Source organism: Saccoglossus kowalevskii, chromosome 16 (assembly GCF_978046115.1).
Source record: "Saccoglossus kowalevskii chromosome 16, keSacKowa6.1, whole genome shotgun sequence".
NCBI classification, from domain to species: Eukaryota; Metazoa; Hemichordata; class Enteropneusta; family Harrimaniidae; genus Saccoglossus; species Saccoglossus kowalevskii.
Window position 1 is genome coordinate 8,309,317 of NC_140656.1, and position 17,700 is coordinate 8,327,016.

Here is a 17,700-nt window from a genome sequence, read left to right on the forward strand (position 1 = left end):
CAGACACACTAACTGCAAAGACTCCCATTTTGTGCTTCGCACATGGGAGTCAAAAATTAAATTGTCCAAAATCAAGTGGTGCAATGAGATTGTAACAAAATGTAGCAGAACACTTTCATAATAATCATAGATCATTTGATAGCATCAATAAAAAAGTCCCTTGCCATATTGCAGTTTCCACAGGGAGTTTGCCAACTCCTCGTACAATCTTGTTTGTGCATCCAAGAAATAAAGCACATTCAGTTTCTTTTCTTTAATGTAGAATATAGTATATATTTCATAAATGACTTGCATATTTTTCTATGTGACATCTGCATACCAAGTATATAGTACATTTATAGCATTATATAAACTCATACACAGACATTTGGTAAAACATTGGTATCTCAATGAATTACGAGTACATGTGAACATATACAAGACAGGTTATGATATCAAAGAGCAGGTAAAAAAAGTACAAAAAAAAAGTTTTTATAATATTTGACAGGAGTTGTTAAATTATAAAAATCTTATATCAATGCTTAGGATGCTTCCATAACAATCATGTCTCGGGTAACCTGGAAGGCAGCAATCAGTGATCCAAGTTGAATCTTTTCATTTGTACCGGCTGTAAGGTTATACCTGGAATGGTTTGGACACAATCCGAGATGAATACGCATGAAAATGAAATTCTGAAAGATTTTTATAATCAGAATGTTTTGGCACAAGGTTTTCACTATCTCCATAAATAATTACTATTGTACCGCTTAAGTATATTTTGTAACATCCCGATTTACTTCAAAACCATTTATTTTCACTGCTTTGCGAAATTTTGCTAAGAAACAATTAGTGCTATTGTTATTTCACATGTTCACATGAATTCAATTTAGCGAATTTTACTTATCAGCCAAAGTAGTGAAATTAAAACCCAGTGAATAATTAATGTGTTTTGAGTATTGCTTATGAAACTGCTGTTGTCCTTTGCACGTATTGCATCATTAAGAGACATGGCGGGTTAACATAATTTTCTATGCCGACAATGTGTTTGTTTTGGTTAAATCACTGACTGTGATCATATACCAGAAATATTAAAATGAATTAATATAAAATACACTTACTCTATTTCAGCCATTTTATCTAATAATTTAATTCTTACTTTGGTAGGAAGCTCAACTGAAAAACAATTTATACAGTCATTTGAGTATACCATGGTAATAGTAAACAAGCAGTCTTTCGGCCGAGATAGCTCCACTGTTAAGCAATGCACATTTCAATTAAAGAATTGAAGATATCCCAAAATGAACAAATCTGAGAGAGGTTTACCTGCAGTGCCTATATGCATAATATCAAAGCAATTAGACTTGCCGTTTTTATCAAAAGTCAAAAATATCACTTTTACCAAAAATATTAATCAAAATATTTTACTCCCAAAGCACATTTTCAAAACTTGGAAACATACATGTATATCAACTATTTTTCCCAGGATTTTCTCACACATTCAAAAACCCATATATGATTAAACTGTTCAGCACAGACGATTACCCAGTAAGTTTCAAACTACATCTCAAGTGCATTTTACGAATGCAACAAGACAATTAATAAATATTACTCTTTTTTTAACATTTTTTATTCTTAATAGACTAACAAAACAGTTTCTGAGCAATTTGATACCCAAAATCAATTTATGCATGTTCTTTTTATTATTTTAATTATCATGAAAATTGAAATTTTCTTTACCTTTTCTACAATTCTGACAAAAATGAAAAAAAAAATGCATACAATTTTAACTGACATGTGCAATGGCCAGAAAAATGATATAATGAAAAGAATTTCATTTACCCCCCAAACAAAGTGCAGAGCCATCATATGAGGTACAATTTTGTGTAAACAATGCATTTTACACATGCTGTATGTGTGGGCCCATACTGTGGTGTGATGCTTCAATGTTATAAATATTTTGAACTGGCCTGTCGTACAACACACTGATGCATTGAAAGTCGTATTTACCTTTGTGTATGAATTTATGTACTTCAGTTAGAATATCCTGCAATGCAAGACCCTTTAAAGTCTTTAAATCAAGTATATCTACAATATTATGTTAAGATTTCATAACATTTAAAAGATTGATTAGCAAATTATCTAACATACACATAAAATTGCTGATGCATATATAAACCATGATAAACAGCTTTCAATTACGACAAAGTACAAAACAATTTCTGCATTTCTTCGCTTACCTGTACTAGACTTATGCCAGCTTTTAACAAGCGACCAGATGCTCGAAATGGCTCCGCTGTCCTACAAGAACATAATGGTAAGGCAAGTCGAGCAATGCACACCCATAAGACCTCTTTTTAGAAACTGCCAGCTCAATTTGATACCAAGTATCAAAGCAATTGAACTGGTAGTTTTCAAGAAGTCATCGAAAATATCAAGAATATATGCCAAAAATAGACAATTGACGATATCGTCACAAAATATCAAGTATCAAAGCTATTGAGCTGGTAGTTGTTGACAGACGATGACAGACAATCACTTATATGAACAGCTCTGCTCTGTCATCTATGATGAAAGCAGAGCTTAAACGTGGTTGCAATATAAATATCACATTTTTGTAAGCTCCATCCCGCACACACGAACAGTTACAACAAAGACACACCAACAAAAAGAACTTAAAAATTTACATTTAAAATTCATTTTTATCATGTATTCCAAAACCACAATTGGATATATAGCCGATGCGGTCTACACACTTTGCTATTTAATCATTGTATTCAATGACAATATATCAAACAAGGATACTATTATAAGCGGTTGTAAAATCTTCATTCAGCATCCAGTTGACAATATTACTGATATCCTCCTTTAATGGATGGCCAACACATGTATAAACATTGACTTCATTCACAACATCATATGCCATAGACGTACTCTAAAAAAAAAAAAAACAATGAAGAAAATAATAATTGTTGTTGGATGAAAATTAGTTATGCTTACATATGAAAATTTGTGCTTACAACTGGTTTTTAATCTGTGTCGAAAACGTGCACAAAATGGTCGTTTTGTGCACGTTTGGACACGGCTTATCAGCTACCTCAAGTGCCAAATCCATGAAATAAACAACCAATGTCAATAGAGTAGCCTAGGTGTTAAAAATGGATTAAGTACTGGCAAACCAACTTCTGCATAGGTAAGTCTCTAAACGCAAGCTTTTTGGTTTATTTAGTCATTTTTTTTTAAAACTCAGTTGTACAATCGTGCGTTTCACAATTGTTGATTATTAGTCAGTAGTGATTATAATAACGCACAAAAAACAAATTCGTTGAATTGTTATGAAATGCAAATAAAATTCAACTTAGTTTCATTGTAAGCAAATGATTCCGGTCGCATATAAACGCTCGATACTGTAGAGTATCTGCCATGTCCTTTCTCTTGCATAGTTGACCTATTAGGTCAAATCAATGATTAACAAATCAAAATGCTGGATGATGCCCAATGTGTTCACATTACCCGAAGAGATTTGCCGATGTTGTAGTACGATATTTTGGCTTGGGTTCTGATGGAAAAATGGCATGATTTTTTTTCAAATCAAAAAATAGTTGTTTTCAAAAGATAAACTGAGCATTAGAAGAATAATTTAGCATTGTTTACAGCGATAATAGCTCATTGTCGAAACGAAGCTAACCTATTCACGCTAGTCACAATAACCATACTCTTGAATAAAGACTTAATAGACTATTTTAGGCGTCAGGAAAAATTGAAATGTCCGAAAAATTACACCAAAATATTAAAAAAATACAACTTTAAAAAGTGACGAAAAATCACCCTGGCAGAGAGCAGAGAAACCAGAAACATATTGATGTGTTTTCCAAAAAAAACAAAAGCAAAAATGCCACGGCCATGAATTTAAAATGCAAGCGAGTAGACGGGCGATATTCTGGGTTTGCACAGTTGAAAAATAAAGTGGTAATTATTCAACAAGCGAATGGAAAAGCGAGTAAAAAAAAGACCGAAAAGCAGAAGCAAGCAGGAGGTTGGGTGAAATTAGTGCTGTACATTCAGGTCCTTTGTAAAAAATACGATCGGCCAAGATCTATCATTCTGAAGCACGCCAGAGACAGACAAAATGCAGCTTTGAATATTGACACCGTTCGTATTTTTTAAATGAGCCAAAACAAATCAAAAACTGTATGCTGCTTAAGCGATGATCGATCAAAACAGACTCGTTTTGCAAGTTTCAACGGCTACATGTACGTTCTGCTGAAGATTGGGTATAAGTACATTTTTTTTAGAATGATTTTCATTTGGTTTCACGTGATACTTAATCTGATTTATCATATAGCATTAAAAACAAGAAGTCCTCGGCATGGGTCAGAGTACAAGTATACCCCAGACCACTCGTTTTGATGAATGGTCTGGGTGTGGCTTGTGGGTAAAAATAGAAAATGGATTTCGATGAGGTTGTGATTATTTGGATTTTGAGAACAGATCTTTACTATTGAAATGAAATTATCATGTCTAGGGGTGAATTGTTAATAGGTGAAGTGATGTTAAAAACATATGTTGTTCATCGTACACCTCAACAACAAAGCTTTATAGAGGGTGGCGTTTGGAAGTAACCCCAGAGTTAAACAGGGCCCAAATTGATAGGGAGTAAAACACAGAAGTGGAAGAGCTGTCCATGCATTGACCAATCACACAAGAGCTCACAAACACCAACGAAATATTTGTTGTTGTACTTAACAAAGGGGTTTGGCACTTAAAACAATGAAACGTTTATAGGCTTTACGTTGGATTTAAATCGTGTTATAATCCAAATCCCCTAGAAAGAGTTGTAAGCACAAATTTTCATATGTTTATTATTGTTTATTTGTTTGGTCGAATTGAACGCCCAGAAGAATAATCAGTCACCTGTCACAATTGTTAGTAGTGTTATTTGAATGTATCTAGCCATACTAATATTTTATAGGCATGGCAACACATTTTTCAATGCATCAGCAACCCACCATGACTGGTGTCAGTGCCAAGTTTTAATGAAATTGGTCAAGGCATGTTCAAGAAAAGGTTGATAACATGTTTGAATTTTGTGATTTTATTTGTTATTGACGAAAATGGCTGCCATTCGGCTAAATTTCAATGAAAACGAAAAATAACTGAAAACAACATTTAACCCATTATATCTTGCCTTTGTACAAAATTTAACCCAAATCTGTGCAATCATCTCTGAAAATGAGCAGAACAGCAACCAGGCCACCATTTTGAATTGAATCACGAAAAAATTATGTGCATCAAAAATGGACGCCAGTTGTCAAAGGTCAACCAAATCAAAAATAAATCGATATGCACATGTCTCCCATTATGACTTGTCTTTGTACCAGCTTTGAAGAAAATCTGTCCAGGTGTCTCTGAGAAATGACGACTGACGGATGTCTGGCGGGGACTAAAAATAAACGTTTTGACGCAACTACAATGCTAATGACCTTTGTTCATCCTGTTTTTACATTTATATTCATGTATAACGTGGGATCTCGTAGTAAATGGAAAGTAGTCTATTTCTTAGAGAAGTCACATATAAATGAGGTTGTGAAATTTAGTTTGTGATATTTTTAATGCTACTGCTACATGAAACTCACTTGTAAGATATTTAAAGACTTTCTCATATCACCATTGGCCAGTGTGACCAGAGCATTCATACCATCTTCTGTGACATCCACTCTGATAACAAATATATGTACAATCAGTGGTGAGTAAACCTTTTGAGCACAAAAATCTACTTTTTTCACCTTTTAGAAAATAAAATAAAATTTCACATTTTTCAAATTTTGTTATCATGATCTGTAACCAATATGAAAATTAGGTCCATCTAATCTAAAATTATCATAAAAAAATATAGAAAAATACGATGAAAATGTTATATTCATAAAATTCAAAGTATTGAAAGTGGAATTACCTTTCTTGTTGTATGACGTGTTCTAACCTAGGCACCATCTGTTGGTTATCTAGTGGTCCAAATCGAAATCTTGTACACCTTGACTGGATAGCAGGTATAATCTTTGACAAGTAGTTACAGATTAAACAGAAACGAGTATTCTCTGTAAATTTTTCTATGACTAGTGAAAAGAAGGATATGAAAATAAATGCCTATACCATAAAAGTTTGGCTTAATTTCAAAATTTTCCCCAGAAAAATCAAGGTTAATCACTGTACAAGTTGTACGCACAATGATTACATACACTTGAATCCACAGTAAAACATTCTACATACTGAGCTCCAGAGGGCGACATTAAAGAATACTACTACGACTCACCTCTTCGCAATGCATTCTGAGCATCGTTTGTCATAGCATCTGCTTCATCCAAAATTACAATTTTAAATCCTGATTTGAAAATGGTTCTTGTACTGGCAAAACTTAAAACAGGACCTCTGACGATACCAATGCCCCTGTCATCCGATGCATTCAACTGAAAATACAAGTAAAATAATGCCACATCTGTTTGTAAAGCAGTAGCACCTCTCATTTCATCATAGAACTTTTTTAAGGTCTATGATTTCACTAGAAGTATGTATTCACAGTATTTCTGAGAAGTCTATGTTGTTAAATCACTTAGATCATTTAGACAACATTTACCCAACTTTACACTAAAGTTTGATTGACATGTGCATAAACTACTGTCAATCAAACCATTGAGTGAAGACACTTTAGAGCGTTGCTATGTAATAAACAAAGCACAACAGCTTGTGACCCAAGTGTTGCAGGCCATGAAATGTTTAGGGAGAACAGTGCTCACAAGGACGAAATAACACAAATGTCACTCACTGTAATTATGGGTTTTAAAAATAGTACAATTTTTACTGGTAGAAAATTTGATGATTAAGCGATTAGCATAGATGTCTTCGTATATGAGTGAAAGCAAATGTTGTTCAAAACAACTACAGTTTGGTTGTGTAGTGTCATCATATAGTGAAATCTCTCAAAAACATAATCTGCATTGACGGATGACTAGATAGAAACGATATAATGCCTTTGTTTCATCGATTTACGTCATAGAAGCAATTTGTAACTAGAGGGCGTGATTCATACGAATGGTATATTCACATGTTTCCACCAGAATTTCATGAAAATCACCAGGGATTGAAATAGAATTTTTTCCCTGCATGCATAGTGTGCATGTTGAATTTGAAATTTACCTGCACTTGCTTGTTGTGAAATGCACCATTTTTAAAGTTTAAATCAAATTTACTGGTTCTCGATTGATGCAATCACAAAAGAATTTGATTTTTTTTTAGTTGTCTCACAATGTTGGTTGAACTTAATTTAGGCTTAGTGAATATAATGAGAAAATGTTGTGCTAAAATCTACATGCACAGCGTGCACATTATATTTTGAGTTTACTTGCACAAGCTAATAATCTATGTGCATAGTGCAGTGTGCACCAGGGTATTTCAATCCCTGATCCCACACACCAAATTTTAAAACGATTAGTTATGACTCCCTATGGATCCTAGTACATAGTTACCACTTCATTCTCAACTGTACTAAGTGCCTGGGAACAATTGATGCATTTAGTGTAACTGTGGCATTGAAAAGTCAACACAGTATAGCAGTGTGGTACAAGAAATATTAAGACAGTTACCTCTAAAACCATTGAATTGAATTCCTTTGGCGAATATAACTGTTTAGCCACGGCTAAGATTGTTGATGTTTTACCTGTACCAGGTGGGCCATAAAACAGAAGGTGTGGTAAACGATCTTCTTTAATAAATCTATCAACTACAGAAAGAAATATGAAAAATGATCAATTAAACAACCACATTTGTGGATAACCATGAAAATAAATACGGAAATCAAACTTTAACCATACAATATAATATTAACTAAAATACCAGTACTACGGTAAAATCTGTATTAGAAGCCATGGCTTCCATTAAAATGATACAATACAACAGAGGGAATGCGGCTTCTATTAGAGCATCTACACATATGAGAAATAATGAATTTTTATTCTCAATTGTTCAAAAAGAAAGGGTGCGACTTCTAATAGAGATTTAACGGTACATACATTTTTTATGACAAAACTAGTTTTTAATATTTATTTTAGAAGTTGTTTGAAAAACCAGATCCTAACATCAGACTTAGGATTTTGAAAATGTCCTGGGAGCTAAAAATGACTCTCTTGAACACACGAGTGATTAGGGAGATTGCATGGATTGGGAAAGTGATGATTCCCTTCTGGATCTTGAAAGGGGTAGCTTATTTTGACTGATGTAGAGGCAAACAATTTGTTGGTTTATTTTAAGAAATAAAAGTTAATCTACATGTTCACATGAAAAACTATTTTTTCACAGTGGCTATCCCACTAAGTATTTTTTTTTAATTTTGACCCAAGCTATGACTTTTCCCCCAAACCTGACTATGTATTAACATATGGAAGTAACAGCTGGTACATGCATGCATACATACATTTATGTAATGTATTAGTATGAATAAAACTGAAAAACTGTTTTGTTTTTGTTACCGGTACTTCCTGCTCGAATAGATTCCACCATGCATTTTAGAGTAAGTACACTATAATAATAAAATTATTAGTGTTTAAATAAACCATATGATAGCTCCGGAATATTCCATGAAAACAAACAATTTGTCATTATGTGCAATTACTGCAAGCAACTATAACAAATATGATGCAATAAACGAGTCAATTAATCACATGGTTTTATTTTCACTTTAATACAGGTGTGTAGACATTCAATGATATCGTCACAAAATGATTAAATCTCATAGACGTCCAAGGAATAGTGTTAGCAGTTTTCAAGAAGAAGTCAATTAAAGAAAAAGTTAGTGGGATGCCCAGAACGATGATGAACACTCACTTACACTAACAGCTCGGCCTGACGACAAAAATAGCATTTTCACCAAAAACAACAAAAATATTCACTAAAATTAGAAAATTCAAAATATCTTCACAGAATTTTTAAATCTTACAGAGGTTCACCCAAGGTACTTACCAATTATTTAATAAATCGGAGTATATGTTTTGTAAAAAAATAGCATTTTGACCAAAAATTACAAAAATATTCATTAAAAATTGATCATGATCAAATCTCTCAAAGGCCCACCTAAGGGGTATATGTATTAAATATAAGAGCAAGAGAGTTAGCAGAACTCAAAAAGTTATTTGAAGGAATAGTTGACAATCACCTATACTAACCACTTGTTGTTTTCTATGACAGTGGAGCTAAAAACAATAAAACGCATTGGTTATCTGGTGAATCAAATGAAATTAAAACCTAGTGGATTTGATCAATTATCAAAATAATTAAATTAAACAGTGAAAATTATGTATTAAGTCTTAAATCGAAGCATTTATGCTATAAGGTTATGTACCAAATTTGAATAAAAACTGATAAAGCACGTCTAGGAAACCACTTTCAAAGACCAAAATGGCTGCCAGTCAGCCATCTTTGACCTGATTGCAAAACAAATCGTCATGAACATGTGAACATGTATCATATGTATAATATTTGTACAAAAACTGACAAAGTATATCCAAAATACCACATTTAAAAAAAAAAAAAGGCTGCCAGTCTGCCATCTTGAACCAAATCCCTAAACCCTTACATCACTGAAATAAAAAATGGTAATGTACCACTGTTTTGACGTAATTATAATTACATGTTACATGAATAACATTTACCATATCATTATATCAGCAGTGATATTTCACACTGAATATCAATGATGTGAATGATATGCATCATAATCATATGTGATAAATAACAATGATATTAAAATGATAATGATAATTGATAATGATATTAAATAAATACTTGTTGAAAGGATATCCGCATGTGAAATCAACTCCTCCAATTTATTTGGCCGATATTTCTCTACCCTAGAACAAGATAAATTACATGAAACTTGAGTTATGATAATGAAACATAGCAAATCAGCAAAAATATGGTTGAAAGGGTGGTCACATAAAAGTGGTAGTCTTTATACACAGGTTGCTCATATTTTATGCCTTGGGACTGCCTAAAAGGAGGCAATGTAGACAGGTGGTCTTTATATTATATAGAGGTGGTCATTATTGGCATGTGGTCTTTATATAGAGGTGGTCTTTACATAGGTGGTCATTATAGACAGGCAGTCTTTATATAGAGGTGGTCATTATATAGAGGTGGTCTTTACATAGGTGGTCATTATAGACAGGCAGTCTTTATATAGAGGTGGTCATTATATAGAGGTGGTCATTGTAGCCAGTTTTTTTTTTATAGGCAGATGGTCTTTATTATATAGAGGTGGTCATTATAGGCATGTGGTCTTTATATAGAGGTGGTCATTATAGGCATGTGGTCTTTATATAAAGGTGGTCTTTATATAGAGCTGGTCATTACAGAGGTGGTCATTATAGACAGGCAGTCTTTATATAGAGGTGGCCATTGTAGCCAGGTGATTTTTATAGGCAGATGGTCTTTATATAGAGGTGAGTGTTCTCCCCAGCATTGAATTTGTGTGCGGGGCCGCCATGCTGCTTTCCCTGCCCGCCACCTTGGTCTCGAGCCGCCACGGTGATTAGTAAGACCGCCACAGTGCTTTTTTCATTGTTCATCCTGTGAACTGTATTACGAAAATAAATAAAGAAAAATGCGTAGCTATCAGGGATCTTGCCACGCGACCACCACGGAAACGCATCCTGCCAGTCGTGGATTATAATTGGTAAACAATAGACATAGTCGCAAGATGTGGTAGTGGCTTATAAACAATACAAGTCAATTTTGCAAAATTAGCACCTCTTTGTTCGTAAGTAAATACTTTGACAATCAACACAGTCTTTAGATTGAAAGCTAAAATTCTTTCAAAATCAATTCCACCCCGATATAACATGGGCAAAGCGGAGTTCACGATGAGTTTACGCTACTCAAGAAAAAAACAATGTGTTCATTGCGTGATTGGGTAAAATACATTTGAACTTTTATCATTGCGAATCATGTAAAAACTCTTCTTTCAAGACTTCTTTTACCTTTTAAAAATTGCTAATCACCTATTTCGAAAACCATCATGCAGTTTTCATCTGAAATCCATACCAACACATCGTGCTACGACATCGCTTTACTTCGGCAATGTAATTTTTATGATCACTACCATTCGGAAAACTTCGGGTTCTGTCGGCATTACCATGGGGCATTCTGATTGGTTAATGGCGTTTTTGACCCATCAGGTCAAAGGACACATGCAAGTCAACTAATAAGTCACAATTATCATGGCGGTCTTGAAGCGATCGAGTGATCAAAAATAATTGCTCCCGATAAAACTAAGTCAAATTTTACGTTTATTTCATATAAAAAAAAAAGTAACATTTTTTGCATGGCATGACTGAGTAAGAGGAATTATTGGTATAACCGGTGTATAACATCGCTAAGTTAGATATGTCATGTCAGGGAGCTGTAATCATTACAGCTCCTCCCTGGTCACGTCGTAACTTTGATGATCGTTTGGAAGTTTTATTTGTTCATTCATTACTGTAAATGTGAACGTTGTAGAAGCTGATGGTACGTATAATGAAAAATTTTTTGAAGGAGAATGTTTTTGTAGCAAATAAGATCATGGAAGTCGAAAACATATTCCTAGCTGAAATGTTTCAAATGCGTTTCATTTAACCTTTTAGAATTTATTTGTTTGTTAGTTTGTTTTTAATAGTCTGCAGCATTTGCATTTCGAATCGAGAATGTTTCATTTTTAAATTCAAACTCTTCTGAAGTGTGAAACGTAATATTTTGACTCCAATAAAAACAATATTTGCACTGTGTCAGTGTGACGGAGCTCATTAATATTACAAAAGCGCACAAAAGAATAGTGTTTATAATACTGTATGAAGCAAATAAATATGTGCCACTTTGTTTTTGAAAATATGTTGTTTGTTGTGTGGGTGTAAATGTGCTTTGGTCAATCTCTATTATTATGTAAATTGTATGCAAATTAGTCCACCACATTGGTTTAAATTCCTGGGGAGAACACTGGAGGTGGTCATTATAGACAGGTGGTCTTTATATAATATGGAGGTGGCCATTATTGGCAGATGGTCTTTTTATAGCGGTGGTCATTATAGGCAGGTGGTCCTTATATAATATGGAGGTGGCCATTATAGACAGGTGGTCTGTATATAATATGGAGGTGGCCATTATTGGCAGATGGTCATTTTATAGAGGTGGTCATTCTAGGCAAGCTGTCTTTATATAGAGGTGGTCATTATAGACAGGCAGTCTTTATATAGAGGTGGTCATTGTAGACAGGCAGTCATTATATAGAGGTGGTCATTGTAGCCAGGTGTTTTTTTTTATAGGAAGATGGTCTTTATAAAGAAGTGGTCATTATAGACAGGTGGTCTGTATATAATATGGAGGTGACCATTATTGGCAGATGGTCTTTTTATAGAGGTGGTCATTATAGACAGGTGGTCATTATATGCAGGTTTGACTGCACTTGTATATTCAGCCCTCAAATTACTATGTGTGTAGGTGGGGGCACCACTAAACCATGAATTGCTTTTTTGAACTAATTTGCAATATTATATACATATGCAATTTAATTAAACTCAATAAAATTACAATCGTATATATGTAAAAATGGCTTGCCCCAGGTCGTCGGCTGCCAATTGTAAATATAGCTGACTTGAGTGCGTCGTAGATACACTCCTGGGGCCGGTGGCTACCCCACCCCTTACCCCATATCCCACACCACTATTGCACAGTGAAAGCAGATACTTGTATAACCTGTACATTTACATTGACTTGGTGTCTGTATCCGTTTTCTGTTGATGCAGGCCGTGATAATTAAAAATATTATTTAAACAAAGTAATGCGAATTATTAAATTTATATATTTAGCGAGAAGATAGACTTACCAGGGAAGATTTCTGTTATCATGTTCTTCCGCCATCTTGGAAATTGGCGCCATCTAACTACGCATGCGTACGTTATATGATCACGTGATCAATTACCTATTCCAAGATGGCTCTTGGTGGAAATGTTATGATTTCGCAGCCCAAATGTATACACTCGTAATGACATTTTTACAGCGACTGTCTCCCTCCTACGAGCCAACCTTCATCGTTTTGGAGTTTGTAAGGAAATAGGTAAAGCTATGTCAGGGGGAGATCCTACACCGAAAGGCGCCTGGTTTGAGTGTCTCACTATACAGACAGTGATCAATAGTCAACTATCCTTACTGGCTGGCCTGCGAACGCAATGCCATAACTCAAGTTTGACAATTCAGAAGGAAATTAGACAAGCCGAGGTAAGTAAATATGTTTTATAACCTCCAGATAGGTGATGGTGTGGCCAACTATCCATCGATCAAAACCAGTGACCTTCAATGCGATGCAACAGCACGATCAATGCATGCCGACGCAAGTCCCTCGTCATCACTCCATTGTCATCGAGGGGTTTGCTGTAAAATCCACCTCGTAACAGCGTAATTATTCTGTTGAATTTTATGCACGGTTTATTTTTTTAACGTACTTCTCACCGGCACAAATAACGCGGGGTTCTAGTTACTTGATTTGGTCTCTATATTGTATAATATCCTGTCCGTTGTCGGAATGGCAGACATTATGGCGTTCCGGATATCGCACATACTGCGTCAGCGGCTGCTCATCTGTGAATAAATATATTATTGTCAAGTTGTGAATTCGCTTAATCATATGTATTGAAATATTTTCACTGTATCTTTTATGGCCTTATTCAGTCAAATTTCCGGATTATAATATTTTGCCCCACTTCCAGTGTTATTATTTTTTCGGGGCTTCCCCTTACGTTTTCATTCAAACAAACAAGCCGCCCACCTTCCTGGTTATTTGCGTGATACGGTGATTAATACGTCAATGTAATTTCACAACTGACCCATACTTCCTTTATCTGCCCTTTTAATCAGTGCACGTTAAAATTCCCTACAACGTACCTGCCATCAGAAATGCATCAAAATGTTTAATTTAAACACTGGATCAGTCCCTCTGCTTTAAATATGGTATGTTGTGTCAGATCAATAAATCGAAAATAGATTCAAAAACATGCATGTGTTTGCAAACATCACACGCAGTTGAATTATCGGTGGTGATCTGATGGTGCAAATAGTGTGAAGAAGACACAAAGTTATTTCTTCACAGGTTGAATGCACTTTCATTGTAAACAGGACAGTTATATGATTTGTAAAGATGTCCTTGGGGAGTTTAGATTCAGATTTCATTTATAGACACCTATTAACTTTTGTGGATTGTCAGCTGAACAGGTAACCTTGCCTAACAATTTTATGTAAGTTGTATTTTTACATAGAGTTTGAAGTTACCTAGACAACCACCTACATGGATGTTGTATCACGACTCAACAAATTGCATTTGAAGTCCCAATATTTGCTAAAATTTATTCTGAACTTAAATGATATGGGAACATAAAGCTTCTATACTATATCATTTATCTCTGTTAATTAAAATAGGAAATTTTCAGACAACTGTTCTCTGGGCACTTGATTATCATTAAACTAGGGAGTATTTTTAATTTTTACACAATTTAACCATGGTCACATTGGGTTGTTTGATGTTCATTAAACTAGGGAGTTTTTCTTTTTTTACACAGGGTTCCTTCTTGGTCATTTTCATTAATCAAGGGAGATTTTTCACACACAATTCATCTCTGGTCCCACAGGGTCTTCTTTAAACTAGAGATTTGTTCACACACATTTCAAGTCTGATTGTATAATCTTCATTAAACTAGAGAGTTTCTCGAACACTTTTGATCTCTAGTTGCATGATCATCATTAAGCTAGAGAGTTTTTCACTCACTTCATCCCTGGCACATGAGACCTTCATTGAACTAGGGAGTTTTTCACACCTCCTTGGTGCAAGTTGTCATTGAAGCAATGATTTTCCCAGGGGAATTCACACCTACTGTTGATATGTAAAACACTTCACACTATAAAAGGGCTCCAGTTATTGTCTGCTGGTGCCAAAGCTAATAGGATTACAGGTGACCTTCTTGAAGGGGGAAGGTTGTGTTTCTATTATTGTACAGTCTTGTTTAGTGTCCAATATTGCACCCTTGTACATTCATTTAGCTCTATGGTACATGGACGTCAATGAATCTTTCCAGCTGGGTGGCCATTACTTGCAGTACCCTTGATACCAGTAGTACAAATTATTTTTTTCATGACTGATTACATTTTAGGTGTCATACTCCCTACCTCTCACACAGAAAACACACACCTGTCATTGTATATTTCCTAAAAAAAAATATAGTTCATATGCACCCAGCCCAAAAAATTGACAATAACTTAATATTAATAGTATAGTCCATGCGTATTATAACGTCCAACCTGGCTACATGTATCTGCTCGCTTTGCTTTTTCATTGAAACTTACAGCTATTAAAGCGAATATTATTGTCCTCAAAAATTTCAACTTATTCATTCATGGTTTTTTCTTACTAATTTGAGACATATTTTAGCAGATTACTCTGTGCAATTTAAGTATGTGGTAGTTTTGAAAGCAAGCTAAACTAGGTAAATGTTAAATAACACTTGAACCATATTGTACCACGTAGCATACTTCCCTGGATATATGACCTACTTTCTACTGATGTACTCATATACATGTACTGTATTTGTGTGTTTGTTGTCATATCAATCATTCCATAGATGCAAAACATACATTGTATGAAGAAAACATTATAATGATATTTTCACATTGGCATTTTTTTTAATTTACTAGTATTTCTATTTGGGGAGCAGCAATGACAAAGCGTATGATATGAATTCTATGGCAAAATGCACATATTTGGTTTGATATGACAGGTCTGTGTGACCTTCCTATAATGATGGTGTTAATTTAATGTGATATCCTGGTGGCAACAAGAACAATTCAAGCATGTGGGGGATGAGATTCTCTACCAGTTGCTGTCTTCTATCCCCTTCGGTTTGTGGCCAGCTCACCCAGCCCTAGGTGTGATTTGAACTCTGATTGATTGATCAAGTATCTGTTGCAACAACCACAATGATACCAGTGATCAGACATAATTGTTACCGCATATTATATAAAATCAAGGATGTATAAGATAAGGGTAGGCAAGGAGGGTGTGATATGCGACGAAGATCTCGCGTGAGTTGAACAAGTCACTCATATTGTGAGATAATCATATTATTGCAAGACAAACATTTTCTGGAAATACTAATGCAAATTTGTAAGTCTGTGAAAAAAACTGATTAGTGAAGCCAAAATAGTGGAATCTGGAGTGCGTGCGTTTTCATTTTTGAATGCGACATTCAACTCGCTTGTTTCGGTTTGTGCAATCAAACTATTCTAAGCATCTTCTGCGTTCTGTGATGCGTTCTATTGATGTGCATGGACAGAAATTGCTTTCAATACTCGCAAAGTGTGAAAGTTCGTTTCTCATGAGATCTTCAGCATATATCATTGTACATCACTGTGCTTAAAGGGCGGTAGTCGCTGCACAGTGCATGTACAAATTTCATGTAAACAAACAATGTATTTTACACGTGTTGTATACGTTGCTATGAGTCCCATATCGAACAGGACGCGGCACGTCGACCACCGGCCTTTAAGTTATAAACCTTGATAAAACATAATACCGAGTGCATGTGAAATTGTAGTCATGATTTATATTGTAACAGGTTGGACTCTCTGTATGTTAGCATAGAATTGAGCCTGTGGGTAATTTATATAACAATGGATTGTATTGATCACCTGTGTTGTAATTCATTGTTATGGCAATTAAGCTCCATTGTCTATCCACAAGTATAGAGTTTCAGTGTCAGCTGTCTATATTTTTTTGGGGTGACCTCTTGCTTAGAAATGAAGACTCCTTCTAATAAATACAACTCTACAGGCCTCTAGATTGTGACCATTTGGTCGCCATGGCAACTGAATCAAAGTAAATATTTAGGTCACTGATTGGGATCTAAACAAAATTTGACTAGCGACAATTTCTCTGTGACATTACATAGATTATACAGCTTGTCAACTCTTGGTGGCGCACTTGTACTTGCCATATTTAATTATTGTAATGAAGTGATGTAAAACAATAGCTTTGTAAGTTCAGGTAATAAACCACAATGTTTGCGGTAAAAAGTAGATCTCATCAGTGAATCAGTGTCGGCCAATAATAATACAAGTCGCATCTAAATTTTAATTGCTGTTTCTGTGTAGTTTATGGTATATTTGTAAGCATAATAAATTCTGCCAACCAACAGATTTGTACTTGGTTACTAAATTTTTACTGTTCAGTTGGCTACCATCCATTTTAATTTGGTTGCCAATGACTACTAGGGAAAAAAACTTTGAGGGCTTCTGTAGTTGTACTCTTGTAACATTGTGAAAATATTCTGTGGAATTTGATAAACAGCATTGTCATCATCCAATTTACATAATAATAAAATATGTTAATCATTTTTGTTTATTGTTATGACAATTAGCCATTCTTTGACCGATCACATTCAAACTTAATACACATACCATGTATGATGACTTAAGTTTTCATCACCATCACCATAAAGTATGGCTGATTGATGGCCATTTTGGTCTTCAAAATTGCTAAATTCTGATGCTTAAACACGTCTGAGACTGCTCCCCAGAGATGAATTATGCTTGATCTTCCATATTGGGTTACATTTACATGTACATATCATATTTTTTTCAAGATTCAAACACAAATTGCCG

The 17,700-nt window shown here is 34.7% G+C and overlaps 2 protein-coding genes across 4 annotated transcripts in view; one reads left to right on the plus strand and one right to left on the minus strand.

Moving 5' to 3' along the window:
- Positions 1–238: 238 nt before the first annotated feature.
- On the minus strand, positions 239–13,072 carry LOC100373830 (replication factor C subunit 5-like). Of its 2 annotated transcripts, none has more exons than XM_085491718.1 (10): positions 12,881–13,072; positions 9,808–9,872; positions 7,614–7,750; positions 6,287–6,440; positions 5,930–6,083; positions 5,613–5,694; positions 2,782–2,911; positions 1,987–2,064; positions 1,098–1,152; positions 239–621 (listed from the first exon to the last, which is right to left on the minus strand). In XM_085491718.1, exons 1-10 carry the CDS (start codon positions 12,931–12,933, stop codon positions 522–524), a joined length of 1,008 nt encoding a protein of 335 aa, XP_085347844.1. In that variant the 5' UTR covers positions 12,934–13,072; the 3' UTR covers positions 239–521. The 2 variants fall into 2 exon arrangements, with proteins under 2 accessions (XP_085347844.1, XP_002739068.2); XM_002739022.4 differs by having other exon boundaries at positions 5,930–6,089; positions 12,881–13,070.
- The window catches only part of LOC100374592 (kinase suppressor of Ras 2-like), a 32,335-nt gene continuing 27,617 nt past the window's right edge, over positions 12,983–17,700 (plus strand). For both annotated transcript variants that reach the window (XM_085491716.1, XM_006821832.3), the window contains exon 1: positions 12,983–13,272. In XM_085491716.1, coding sequence (XP_085347842.1) covers positions 13,120–13,272 — 153 coding nt within the window. In that variant the 5' untranslated portion in view covers positions 12,983–13,119. The remainder of the gene's footprint in view (positions 13,273–17,700) is intronic.